Below are 14503 nucleotides of genomic sequence, written 5' to 3'. Positions count from 1 at the left end.
CCCAGCTGTTGGTGCCAGTGTGGCTGAGGGGTGGCAAATACCCCTAACGCGATATCGGGCCCGGTGGCCGCAGCATCCGGTGAGTTTGTTGATGAAGGTGGGGACGGTGTTTAGCATTGTTAACCCCTATTGACTTGAAGCACCTGTTTGAGAACTGTACTCCTAAGAGACTGGACTAAGGGCCGGTTCACACGGACGCTTGGCGGCGTCTACCGTCAAGCCTTCGGGACCCATCGGCTAAACTCTCCCATTCAAGTGAATAGGAGCGTTTAGCATTGCGCGGTTACCGTCGATTACCGTCGATTGCATAAACGCGGCGTTCTGATCCCGATTTAACGCATCGTTTCGGCCGTCCCTAGAAGCCGCATGCAACGTCCAGGGACGGCTAGCCGGCGCGGCTTCATGTCCCCCTGCGGGGACGAGAAACGCCGATCGCGACGATCTCTGTACCGCCGCCACCGAACGGGACGTCACAGGACGACGCGACTTCCTGGCCGCCCCAACGCCGCCTGCCGTCCGTGTGAACCGGCCCTAAAGTGCTTACGAACTGTTGATCCCACTTTTTTCTGTTTATAGTATAGCTATTCACAATAGCAGGTAAGCGCTCCATCTTGAGACTTTATTCTGAGGTGTTTTAGTCCAGCCTGGGCACTGAAGGGATTGGTGCCATGTTTTCTTAATGATTGTACATACAACTGTTTGGATATTGGTCAGTGAGTGCTAGTTTACTTTTTTTAATTGCTAGTCTTTATTATTAGGCTAAACAATTTTTTTTTTATTTTTAACATGAAACTGAGGGATATCTAAAAGTCATTTTTAGGAGTAGGAGGATAGATAGATGCAATTGTTTATCTCATCAGTCTATTTTCACTTTAGGTTCTTAGCTTTTAAGTCTGTCATTTCCTGGTTCTGATTTTTCAGTCTTCTTAAATAGTAATGCTTGCAGAGAAGCATGTGATCAGTTTGATTAGCTGATCGCTTAGCAAGGCACTTACGGTAATTCCCTAAGCTCCTTCTGCCTCTAAGGCATGAAAGTATGTCTGAAAACACTACTTCAGAGGTCTCCGATTTAATTTTGCCTTCTAATTCACTTAAATATTTTTTAGGACCATCCCCCACTAATGTTGTCATTGGTGCCTGTGTGTTCCTTAATCGCTTCCCCCCCTGTCTAGGGGAACCAGTTTTATACCACATCTGAGCACCCAATACTCAACATACTGTACAGTCACCTCACTAGATCACACTGACCACCTTATAACGGTATCATCTACCACCAAAACCTGACATTTTCTGAGCTACTATTCCAATTGCAGTGATCAGCCTTCTGAAAGCTAGCACTGCTACCCCAGAACCTGCTTCCCTAATATCACGCAATCATATTTATTAGGGTGTCTCTACCCAGGACTAGCCACACATTTCCCTCTACACCGTCTTTGAATTGTAACCCAACTAGCAACCTCTGTGCGCTACTATGACTGTATTCAGTTATCTCTTTACTGGCCCCAGCTACTGTCTGTTCAATGAAGACCAAGCTCTTCTCCATATTGTCTGTACTGCGCAACTTGGCCAGGTGTCATGTCAGCACGCCCATCAAGTTTGCATGGCCGAGAACCGTGCATGCGCAGAATGTTCATGGTGACAGACATGCCAGCAAGATGGGTGCACGACGGGCCACGCATGCACAGTTGTGCATGACTCCTAGCCAAGTCGTGCAGCTAACAGAGCCATCAGCTGGAGAACGGAGGGAGCACAGAGGACGCCGAAAGACCTCATGGACTACGGGGGGGGGGGGGGGGGGGGACTCTGAAGGAAGCACCAGGTAAGTTCAATATGGAATTCATTAGGTCTGTTCAAGGTCACAATGAACCTGCTAAAAGTAACCATTTACCCTAATCATTCCTCCTTGGTACAAGACCAAAGGGTAAAAGTAAAACAATTTAAAAATTGACAGCATTATTACACACTAATGCAGCACTACCACATTTAAAGCAATACTTAGCAGACACATTGGACAAGTCGTCCAACTGTGCCACAGGTTAGGTTGTCTTGGCTTGGATTCAAACCTGGGAGTATAGCACAACAAGATGAGTGCTTTCCTTTTATCCACAGTGCTGCATTCTCAAGCTGACTTAATGTCTGGGTGACTCGGTGACAGTGTCTGCCCTATACCGTATTGTCAGTTTTGGGCAGAATTGCCTTTTCAGCATCCAGAGCTGCTCAGCCTTCGCACAAAGACAGTACTCTGTGTCTCAATGCCAGGAGGCAGCAGCTCGGCCAGCAAACAAGAATTGGGAGGTTTGACGCAATATGACCTTCCTAATGAGATAAAACAAAGGCCAAGCTTTAATAATAACTGCACAAATAAAGTTAAAATAAGCAAAAGGTCTGTGAATCATTTGACTTGGATTTTTGCATTTTATAGGCTTGTTTCTTGCCTGGGGTTACTTTTATATAGAAGAAATGAACACAGTTTTTATTGGACTCGGTGTGCAGTGTGACGTGTCCTCTGGCAATGGCAGACAATCAGATTGATTCAGCACATTTCTCTGGTGCCATTAATGTTAACTCCTATTTTAAAAGTTTGCTGACTGCACTTTATCTCCACATTCAACAAAGATGCGCGAGCAAAATTTTGCACTCATTTATACCCTCATTATGTGTTTAAATTAATAGGAATATATCTGCATAATTAGCGTGTAAATTAGTGTTCTCTTCACTCTTGAGTGATCCTTTTTTTTGGAAGTGCTATTGTGTGGCTAAAGCTTCTCACATTCTCACTTTCTTTCGCCCTAACGCTTCCTTAATCAATTGTTTGAGTGACCCTTTTGGAAACGAGCTCTGTGTAGACCTGCTGTTTGGCTGCTTCTCTCCAGCATCAACTGTTCTGTGGTGGGGTATGAGGGATGCTGAATAAAAGTGAGACATATGCCATGGAATGATGAACAAAATAGTACAATGCTAGTTGTATGTGACTAAATTAGTGATCTGCTACAGTACGTCATTTAAATAAGGCAGCTGTTCACATGCTAGATTCTCAGCCAAGATGGCCAAGATGGCCCAAATGATCATCTCTAGCAAGGACCATCTTCTGTACTAGACTTGGGGACTAATGGTATCCATGTACACATACTCAGCTAAATTCTGCAGATGTGGCTGGTCAGGGCTGTCTCTAATCTCCCCCCCCCCCCCCCGCCCATCCACAAACGCACACACACCTTTGGTTAGCTGCATCTTGTTTGTGAAAGTATTTTAATCTGTAGTTTTCAGAATTCTTCTCAGGGACTTCTGTCTTTATCAGAAACCTTGTTTGCAGTATGGCTCTTTTCTTGTTGAGCGAAAATGTCTTCACTGTTGAGTGAAGCCTGGCTTCTGTTTTGTTAATTGGGGTTTTACCCGCTTGCTAGTAGAGGTTATAGAGGCGGTTCATCCTCTTTGAGCTGTTCTGCGCTACTAACAGATTGCCCCTGGTTGCTTCTTTTTTTATAAGCTGTGTACACACGGAAGACTGAGGTAGCCAATAACGACCCCTCAGCCAATAATCCAGCGTGTGTACAGCATCCCCCAATAAATGACAGCCGCTTGGCTAGCATTCCACCCAGTGGATCAACTCAGCCAAGCAACGGCCAATTACTTTATCTGTGCCGTTCGCCCTGCCCGTTGTGTCATGTCATGTGTGCACTCTGTCGTCCCTCCATCTTCCTGCATAGCAACAGAATGCATAGTCAGCTGTACAGCGATGTTGCTCGAGGGATCGTGTCCCAATCTCAGATGGGTAACATCAATCAGCCCAAGTGTACAGGCCTTTATAGATTGGGCCACATCAGTCTGCCGCATGGCCTGGCCAAGGCTATTGATAAACTAATCGAGGAGGAGCTGTTAGTCCAGCAAAATAGCTTGAAGAAGACGGACCTCCTGCAGATCCTTTTCAGACAAGCGGTCAAGATGGCAATAAACTGAACAGGAGACACGCTGTAATCAACAATGTTTTTTGCTTTGACCCCAGCGTCTGCATATTACTTAGTTGTGAGGTGGTACACAAGCGTTCCTCTTTTTTTTTTTTTTCTTTTTTTTTTTTTCGTTTTCCAGTTTGAATACACAAGAATAATCATAACTTAGAGAAAGGAGATTACAGAATTTTTGCTGCTTTCTAAGAGCACTCTGCTGTTTTATATTTGACTTGTAAGTGTCAGCTAATTTAACTCCATTAAAAGCTGGGATTTTTATTCCATTAAATAAATCTTAACAAAGGAACTATTCTGAACTCTTGCTAAAAGATATCATCATTTAACGTGTATTTAACTATGCTGGGTGATCGTTTATAGTTTAACTGTACTTTCCATCCATTATTGCAATAGCTATGTTTTACATTCAGAGGTATTTTAAAAATTATAATTAAGACGCCCTCTACCCTATAAAACTCTTTTTAAAGAAATTCTGAGATGCTGTTGAAGCAGCGGCTGCAGAGTAATGCTGGGAACAAACGATGCAATTTCCCATCAACGGGGGATTAGACAGGAAGTTGTAGCGTGTGTACATTTCCAAACTGCTCCCGATCGATAAAGGGATCAATTTTCAGATAACTTCGGAAAATCGATCCCTTTCTCGATCGGAAACAGATCAGACGTGTTAGAAAATAATTGCCTGATTCCCGCCAATCGGGCGGGAAATTGCACTACTCAAAATACGGTACATCCGCTTCCAACCCTTTTATGCTGGGAATATACCATGATAATTTCCGACAGGTCCGATCTGATTTTCGATAATTTTTCTGATCGATTTCTAATAGACGTGAATGGAAATCAATCAGAAAATCGATCAGACAGTAAATCTGCGGAAAAATCTCAATGTGTATTCCCAGTATTACAATTTGTGTCAAGGAAAGGGTGTCAAATTAAATGTTTTAATCAAACAATTAAGAGCACTGATGCCCAATTTTCTGGCGATAGTTATATTCTCAGGGTTCCATAGGACCTTACACTAACCAGTGATACCAGCGGGGAGTAGTTCCACACTTCCTGTGTTTGTAAGTAAATAAAACAAACTGTTTGATCTATTTTAGTGGCCATGATATGTATATTTTTTCAGACTATAATATGCTCCTGACCATAAGACGCACCTAGGTTTAGAGAACAAAAATCTGGGGAAAAATATGTACTAAATCTGGTGCATCCATGGTGAAATGGCATCTTGTGGATTATGCCCCCTTTGTACCTCGTGTCTCCCTGTGTCCGCCTCTGTCCTCTTTGTGTCCTCCTCTATGCCCCTTTGTGTCCCCCTTGTGTCCTCCTGTATGTTCCTTTGTGTCCACCATTTGTCCCCGTGTCCTCCTCTGCACGGGAACAGTACAGGGAGTCCCCGACATTGTGGCGGGTTGGAGATTCGTATTGGCAGGCGTTCACAAGTCTGGATGTCCCTGCATTTGGACTATAATGTGATGTTTTCCCCCCACTTTTGGGGGAGAAATTTGAGTCTTATAGTCCAAAAAATACAGTACATAGACTGTCTGGTATTGTGGACCTTTTGAGGTTTGTGGATGTAATATGCACAGGGATGTGCACTAAGGAATGACTAGCATTATTGGCCCATACACACGTCTGATTTTTGCGAACGACGGGTCGTTTGAACGTGCCGTCGTTCAGTCGTTTGCACGCCAAATCTGGCATGTGTACAGACTATCGTTCGGCTGATAAGACTGGTTTTGAGCGATCCGCCCGGCGTATCGCTCAGGACCATTCTTATCACCCGAACGACAATCTGTGCACACGCCTGATTTGGCGTGCGAACGACTGAACGACGGGACGTTCAAACGACCCGTCGTTCGCAAAAATCAGACGTGTGTATGGGCCTTATGAGTGACAGCCAGGGATCAGAAACACTCAGAACAGCAAGAGAATAGCTAAGATATGTTAATAGCATATCAGTAAGGTGTTGGAATTAGAGAACAGTATCACCTAAGAGACTGTTTATAAAACAAACAAATAGACTGTCCACTTGAATAGTGCCATTGTTTCCACAGCTTAAAGTGAACCGAGCACCTTTTTTATCATTCAGGACATTTTTATAGCACATGAAAAATGCATGCCGACAATCTGTTTCATTATTAAAATAAACTTTCATTTTACCTTGTATTTTACATTCAAAGTAGATTAATTACCATGTTTCAGCAGGGCTGCTCGGCCGTCCCCGGCCGCAGAGCTTTCAGGTCCCTAATTGTTTTATTGTGCTAATTACCAAGAGGTAAACAATGCTATTAGACAACAAAGGGGATTAGTAATTAGGACTGTTTCTTCAAAGACCGAGTTTGTGTCAATGTGTCAAGATAGCATCTCTGACTTCTGTAAATAAGGAATGTGAGAAGGGGAGGGGGGGAACATGGCAGCTTCTATGCCAGGAGAGATTCCATTGAAAGAGAATGTGCTCAGTTCCCTTTAAATGATTGCCACTTATATAAGGGCCATAGCATTCAGATACTCCCATATAGGACTCAACCCTTAACATAATTATATCCAATTTCTCTTTATTCCATCAATGCGGTAATACAAAACACAAAACCATCACAACATTTCTGGCCTGTCTCCCTTTGTCAAGTGCTACGTTGTGCTGAGGAGGGAGCAGAGTCAAGGCGATGCAAGTTATATGTATGCTACACTGCTCTGCATAAAGGGGTGGGAGAGAGTGATGGGTCCCCAATGGTTGTGGGGGGCTATTATTATGCCAATGACAGCATTATATACATAAATAACAATAATATCATTTTATTCTCCTTAACCCTCCTGGCGGTCTATTAAAAACCGCTAGGGGGCAGCGCAGCCGTTTTTTTTTTTTTTTTTTTTTTTTAAATCATGTAGCGAGCCTGGGGCTCGCTACATGATAGCCGCTGTGCAGCGGCATCCCCCTACCCTCTTCAAAGAACGGGATTTCCTGGAGGGCTTCCCCCTTTGCCATGGCGACGGGGCAGGATGACGTTATGGATGTCGTGACGTCTAAGGGAGTCCCGATCCACCCCTCAGCGCTGCCTGGCGCTGATAGGCCAGGCAGTGCAGGGGTCTAGGGGGGGCTCTGCAGCGACGCGGATAGCGGCGAATCGGCGCGGGGCGGCGGCGATCGGTGTGCTTACGCAGCTAGCAAAGTGCTTGCTGCGTGCCGCTTAAAAAAATTGCGCAAATCGGCCCAGCAGGGCCTGATAAAACCTCCTGCGCGGCTTTTACCGCGAGGAAGGATAAAGTAGATTCGAGATGAACTTTTATACATTGCATAATTGTGTTCCTTACATATAGGTTATAGGGCATTCCTCAAGCCAAATACTTTTTTGTTTTAATACTTGAATTCTCTATAAACTAAACAAGCCTCGCCCACAGCTTCTCCAAAACGCCAAGGCACTAAGACCTATGTAGCAAGGGCTTATGGGAGCTCAGTCTGGGCAGGAGGAGGAGGTTACTAGCTAGAGATTTCAGAGGCAGAGGGGAGGGGGGAGTGAATTTTTCACAGGCTAAGTGGTGGAGATGCAGTTGCAGATTACCTGTGTAATGATGACAAATAGAACATGGCCGCTCTCATTGTATCACAGGAATAAATCATCTTAAACTGTTGAAGCTGTATGCAGCCAGATTTGCTGTGTAAACTATCTAAACTTTAGATAAGATATATAGACAAGTTACTTGTTATAGTTAGTTTTTAATCTCGGATCCACTTTAAATCTGGTTTCCTCAAATGTGCTGAGTAACTAGTAAATCAATACTATGAATATCTGTACATGGGTATTAATATAGCTATAAATTATGCCATCACATGCAATCATTATTGTAAGTAGCAAAGATTGTTGATTATATGTCAAGTTGTTGATTGGAGCAGGCTGTTTGGCTAGATCTTTCTAGCCAATTTCTACTACATTTTGTTACATTTTATGTATTAACCCCCCCCCCCCCCCCACACACACACACACACTTCTTATCGGGAAGGAACCAAGCATCTTGTACTTCTGCTTTCTGCTATTTCTGCTATCTGGAGTGATAGTTGTTAGGTCCTGCTTTATGCTTCTAACAGCCTTCTAGTGTGTGCCCAACTTTAGGATTTCAAGAAGAAATAAATCTGCCTGTATTTCACTATAATCCCAGTTCATTCATACTGTGATCCAAAACAAAGCAGCACTTGGGAGGACATTTAAGGGCCACACCTTTTATTCAACACTGCAGAACAGAAGGTCTATTATTGAAAGTCGCACATTGTGTTTTGTTCCTGCAGAGGTCAATTACCATTTTATGCGTTAACATTTTAAAGTTGCTGAATAAAAGTCTGCCCACATGCAAAGCTTGTTTCCACTCTATTGAACTGTTCTGTGAAAGGTGCATACAATGCTTAATTCAGTGCAAGTGAATACCATATGCATTAAAACAGTCAACAGAATATGTAAAGAGCTTACCAATTTTTTTTTCGTTGCTCAAATTCCCCAGCAAAAAACAAACCACAAGTAATTTGAACAATGTTGTTTGCATGCATACACACACACACACGCACGCACTATTCTGTTGTTCGAATACTGCGCGCGCAAGTGGAAGTGACATTTGAAACGACAAATGCATGCATGCTCTGGAACAATATAATTTCATTGACATTGCAAACACCAGCCAACTGCATGATATCTGCCCAATAGTCATCTGAATTGATCCGCCAGTAGGATTGAGCAGAATATGCGATATAGATTGCTTGTTATTGTTGGTTAACCTCGTTTGGCTTCATTTTTTAAACCAACTGTCATCGGACACTGCAATATCTGTCATTCGTTGAATGTATGAACCGACATCTATCCAAAGTATGTACAAGGCTCAAACACTGCAGGGCATGTATTTTTCAGTCTGACAGAGGCGGTGTATGCCTGTGCGATTAACCATTCAATTTGCAACATGTGTTTAGGGACGCGCAGCCTTTTCCCTCCATCTTTTCTTAACTTTGTAACTATGTAACTATCAGGTTAGCTGCTCCCAGCCCCTCCTCCTGAGTTTCCTGTTTGCATAATAAGTAGTAGCAGATTTGCATATGATTTGCATCTGAATGGAATGCAACGTGTGAAGAAAATCTATTTAGGTGCTGCACACTGAGCTGGTGGTCATTTCAGATGCAGCCTTAGTGGTATGCGCTGGGGTTCTAAGGCTCGAACACTGGTCACTATGTCTGGTATTTATACATGACCACTTGGGTCTCTTAGCTTTTAATCCCATTTCAGAACTTATTACACTCTAAGGCCTGGTGCACACCAAAAACCGCTAGCAGATCCGCAAAATGATTGCAGATTTTGAAACGCTTTTTCTTCTTTTTCTGTAGCGTTTCAGCTAGCATTTTGCGGTTTTGTGAGGCGTTTTTGGTGTAGTAGATTTCATATATTGTTACAGTAAAGCTGTTACTGAACAGCTTCTGTAACAAAAACGCCTGCAAAACCGCTCTGAACTGCCGTTTTTCAGAGTGGTTTGCGGTTTTCCTATACTTTACATTGGAGGCAGAAATGCCTCCGCAATCCAAAATCTGCAGCAGCCCGGGAGTATGCGTTTCTGCAAAACGCCTCCCGCTCTGGTGTGCACCAGCCCATTGAGATACATTACCCAAGCGTTTCCACATCCGCAAGCGGATCGCAAAACGCAGCCGAACCGCTCTGGTGTGCACTAGGCCTAAGTGACTGGTTTGGTAGCAATTGCCTGTCCAAGAACTTGCACCTCACTGTGCAATAGTGGTCCAGGAACCAACAGAAGGGGTACTACTTAGTCATGTCAATATTTATTTTAAACTTGAATCAAAGAAATGAGACTTAAATGTAATAACCCATTACATGTAATGTTTTTCTTTTTTAGATCTTGCAATACTTGTCCAAAAACTACTGTACACAAGTCTAGTCTTATAGTGTTTGAAATTACCGGGTAGTTTTTTTTCACTGTGTTTAATGTTGTAGAGGAAAAAAAAATATTTTGAGTTTCGTCTCACAGAACGGAACCTGTTTGTAAGTAGGGGATTGCCTGTAGTTTGTTTGAGTTAAGCTTTAACCAGAAATATACTGACATCTTCTGTTAATGAACGTGTTGTGCTCCTCCTGATGTAAACTGTTCAAATGAGGGGCATATCAGGGGACAACAAAACAGGACCTCCAGAAGATTTGCTTAGTCAGTAATCCTTGGGAGCATTTAGTTATCATAAAAATAATGTATTGTAATGTATAAAACAGCATATCTATATGCCTCATTTACTAATTTATCTCCAGAAACCTCTGAGGATATTAAAGGGATACTGTAGGGGGTCGGGGGAAAATGAGCTGAACTTACCCGGGGCTTCTAATGGTCCCCCGCAGACATCCTGCGTTGGCGCAGCCACTCCCCAATGCTCCGGCCCCGCCTCCGGTTCACTTCTGGAATTTCTGACTTTGAGGTCAGAAAACCACGGCGCCTGCTTTGCCGTGTCCTCGTTCCCGCTGATGTCACCAGGAGTGTACTGCGCAGACACAGACCATACTGGGCCTGCGCTGTGCGCTCTTGATGACATCAGCGGGATCAAGGACACGGCAAGGCAGCCGCAGTGGTTTTCTGACTTTAAAGTCAGAAATTCTAGAAGTGAACCGGAGGCGGGGCCGAAGCATTGGTGAGCGGCTGCGCGGGCACAGGATGTCTGCGGGGGACCATTAGAAGCCCCGGGTAAGTTCAGCTCATTTTCCCCCGACCCCCCTACAGTATCCCTTTAAGTGGAAATATTATAAGTGGAGGAGCAAATGTGGATATTGTCTGAAATGTTGAAATGCAGTAAACAATTGCAGCTTATGTCTGTCATATAGGAACATAGTGGGGGGTTGTTGAAAGGTTATACATTAGCAATTGAGTGATTCCAGATTCTAATGACTTAAAAGGAGACCATTTTTATTAAATCCAGTTTGGGATTTATGGATCACATCAGGGTTCACTCTAGTGAAGATGCTTGGAGAACTCTGGTGATGCATTCTTAAATCAGGACACATGCCTCTTAAGGTGCCCATTAACGGTACAATTTTCACCAAATGCGATCTTTCAATGCAATTTAAATGATCGTAAGTAATCTGAAGGTAATTATCGATTGTGCACATTTACTGCACAATTCTTTCTTCAAATTCGATCATAAATTCCAACTTTCGGATTGATGTGATCCTATTCAGTGATCGATCCTATTCGTTTATTATCGATTGTCTTCGTAAATGATGAAATTTCTATACAATGCGATCGTAAAAATTGCATAGAAAGATCGCATTTGGTGAAAAAATTGTACCGTTAATGGGCACCTTTAGATATTTTTGCTTGGATGAATATATCTGGTGTGCATGTCCATTCTGAATTATTTTTATTTTTTTTTATTTTGTAGGAATGTTCACCCTTTCAGAAGTCGCCTCACTTAACGACATCCAACCCACGTATCGGATTCTGAAGCCATGGTGGGATGTTTTCATGGACTACTTGGCAGTTGTTATGTTGATGGTGGCCATCTTTGCGGGGACCATGCAGCTGACCAAAGATCAAGTTGTTTGCTTACCAAAGTTAGATTCAGCTGTATGTTCAGCATCTCCAGCTAGCAAAACAGTACAAAATAATCAACCAGTTTCAACAAAGTTTGAAGAAGCAACAACCGAACCTGATAAAAGATGGCAAAGTATGCTGCCTGAAACGGAGACACCTCTGGTGGTAAGACAAGCGGACACCTTGGTCCTTCCAACACATTCTCCTGTTGAGAAGGTCAACAAGGAAGCAAGAGATCCAGGAGGGAGAAAAACAAATCTGGATTATCAGCAGTATATATTCATCAACCAAATGTGTTACCATGTGGCTCTCCCATGGTACTCAAAGTATTTTCCCTATCTTGCTCTCATACATACAATTATTCTCATGGTCAGTAGCAACTTTTGGTTTAAATATCCAAAGACCTGCTCAAAAATTGAGCACTTTGTCTCTATACTTGGTAAGTGCTTTGAATCTCCATGGACGACAAAAGCTTTATCTGAGACAGCATGTGAAGAGGAGGAAAATAAGCACAGACTTACTGGTGCCCAGTCCCTCCGTAAGCATCTCTCAAATAGTAGTGAGGAGGGAAGTCCAAGTCCCAGCACCCCAATGATCAGCAAATCTGGGATTAAGTTTTCAGCAGACAGACCAGTAGTAGAGGTCCCGGGGATGACCATTCTGGACAAAAAAGATGGGGAACAAGCTAAAGCGCTTTTTGAAAAGGTTCGCAAATTTCGTATTCATGTAGAAGATAGTGACTTAATTTACAAACTCTATGCTGTTCAGACAGTTATCAAGACAGTGAAATTCATTTTCATTCTTTGTTACACCTTAACATTTGTTACTGCAATAAGCTTTAAACATGTTTGCACGCCCAGTGTTGAGCACCTTACAGGATATAGGGAATTCGAGTGCACACATAACATGGCATTTATGCTGAAGAAGCTTCTTATTAGTTATATTGCTCTCATTTGTGTTTATGGCCTTGTCTGTTTATATACTTTGTTCTGGCTCTTTAGAAGACCCCTCAAAGAATACTCATTTGAAAAGGTGAGAGAGGAAAGCAGCTTTAGTGACATTCCGGATGTCAAAAATGACTTTGCATTTCTTCTACACATGGTTGACCAATATGACCAGCTATATTCCAAGCGATTTGGCGTTTTCTTGTCTGAGGTAAGTGAAAACAAGCTGCGTGAAATTAGTTTAAACCATGAATGGACCTTTGAGAAACTCAAACAGCACATTTCTCGAAATGCTCAAGACAAGCTCGAGCTGCATCTCTTCATGCTTTCTGGAGTTCCAGATGCTGTGTTTGAGCTTACAGATCTTGAAGTTCTTAGACTTGAGCTTATTCCAGAAGCTAAAATTCCTGCTAAAATTTCTCAAATGACTGCTCTGCAAGAGCTTCATCTCTATCACTGTCCAGCCAAGGTTGAACAGACAGCATTTAGCTTTCTGAGAGACAACTTGAAGTGCCTTCATGTAAAATTTACAGATGTGGCTGAAATTCCAGCTTGGGTCTACTTGTTAAAAAATCTCCGGGAGCTATATTTAATGGGCAACTTAAATTCTGAGAACAACAAGATGATTGGTCTGGATTCTCTGAGAGAGCTTAGACATCTAAAGATTCTTTATGTCAAGAGCAACTTGACCAAAATACCCTCTAATATTACAGATGTGGCACCCCATCTAACAAAGCTCATTATTCATAATGACGGCACCAAGCTTGTTGTGCTAAATAGCCTTAAGAAAATGCTGAATGTAGCAGAGCTTGAACTCCATAATTGTGAGTTGGAAAGGATCCCACATGCTATTTTCAGTCTTGGCAATTTACAAGAGCTGGACCTTAAGTTAAATAGTATTCGTACTATAGAAGAAGTCATCAGCTTTCAACATTTAAAAAGGCTGACTTGCTTGAAATTGTGGCACAATAAAATTGTAAGCATTCCCCAATCTATTTCCCAAGTAAAGAATTTGGAATCTCTATATTTATCAAACAACAAATTGGAGTCCCTTCCTGTAGCCCTTTTCCACTTGCAGAAGCTTCGTCACTTGGATGTCGGCCACAACTGTATCACTGTTATTCCTATTGAGATTGGTATGCTCCAGAACCTTCAGCATTTGTATGTTACAGGAAATAAGGTGGACACCTTGCCAAAGACATTGTTCAAATGCAACAAATTAAGAACTTTATGCCTGGGTCAAAATTGTATCACATCCATTCCGGAAAAGATAGGAAATCTATCTCAACTAACTCATCTAGAACTGAAGGGTAATTGCTTAGATCGTTTGCCATTTCAGATTATTCAGTGCCGCCTTCTTAAGAAAAGTGGGTTGGTAATCGAAGATCACCTGTTTGATGCTTTACCATCGGAGGTGAAGGAGGCACTGAACCAAGATGCAAGTGCTCCTTTTGCCAATGGGATGTAAACACATTAAGAGGGCTCTATACAGAACAAACAGGCTTGGGTAGACCTCGATTTATCCCTACAAAAGTATGATTAATGGATATTATAATCTTGCTGAGTATGCCTGCAGCGCTGCACCTATACAAGACACAGTCTTTGTAATATGTGTGTTTGCTAACAATTACCTTTCATTAGGCAAGCAAAGAATTGTTTTAATTATTGCAGGTATTACCACATTTTTCAATGAGTTTATACTGTTTGCAGATATTATCAAAAGGCTGCAAATTAATTGTTTTACCATTTTCTTTGTGATTTGAAGGAATTCCTCTGGATGTTTACAAATCTGTTTTGCTCACATTTGTAGTTCAATTACATAGTAAATTTTTAGTACTCTGTGTTTTTCTTTATTTAAATAAAAGGGTGGTAGAGGAAGGGCTGAGGAACTAGCACTGCGTGTAAGAGGATGGTGAACACATGAGAACAAGCATGACCTGAATCACAGATAAGTCAACCCTCATTTTTTTAAGGATTATTGTCAGGATAGACATCCCTGGCTTATTTGCAAGTACAATCTTAGACAAATTTGTTGTTACCCCT

At 42.4% G+C, this 14503-nt stretch overlaps 1 protein-coding gene across 1 annotated transcript in view; it reads left to right on the top strand.

The window, feature by feature from the left end:
- The window catches only part of LRRC8D (leucine rich repeat containing 8 VRAC subunit D), a 97260-nt gene extending 82964 nt beyond the window's left edge, over positions 1 to 14296 (top strand). Inside the window, exon 2 of the mRNA XM_068239829.1 lies at positions 11365 to 14296. Within this exon, the coding sequence (XP_068095930.1) occupies positions 11367 to 13928 (2562 nt within the window). The 5' untranslated portion in view covers positions 11365 to 11366 and the 3' untranslated portion in view covers positions 13929 to 14296. The remainder of the gene's footprint in view (positions 1 to 11364) is intronic.
- Positions 14297 to 14503: the final 207 nt, after the last annotated feature.

Source organism: Hyperolius riggenbachi, chromosome 6 (assembly GCF_040937935.1).
Source record: "Hyperolius riggenbachi isolate aHypRig1 chromosome 6, aHypRig1.pri, whole genome shotgun sequence".
NCBI classification, from domain to species: domain Eukaryota; kingdom Metazoa; phylum Chordata; class Amphibia; order Anura; family Hyperoliidae; genus Hyperolius; species Hyperolius riggenbachi.
Note: the sequence above shows the minus strand (reverse complement) of the source record. Positions and strands in the feature narration are given on the sequence as shown.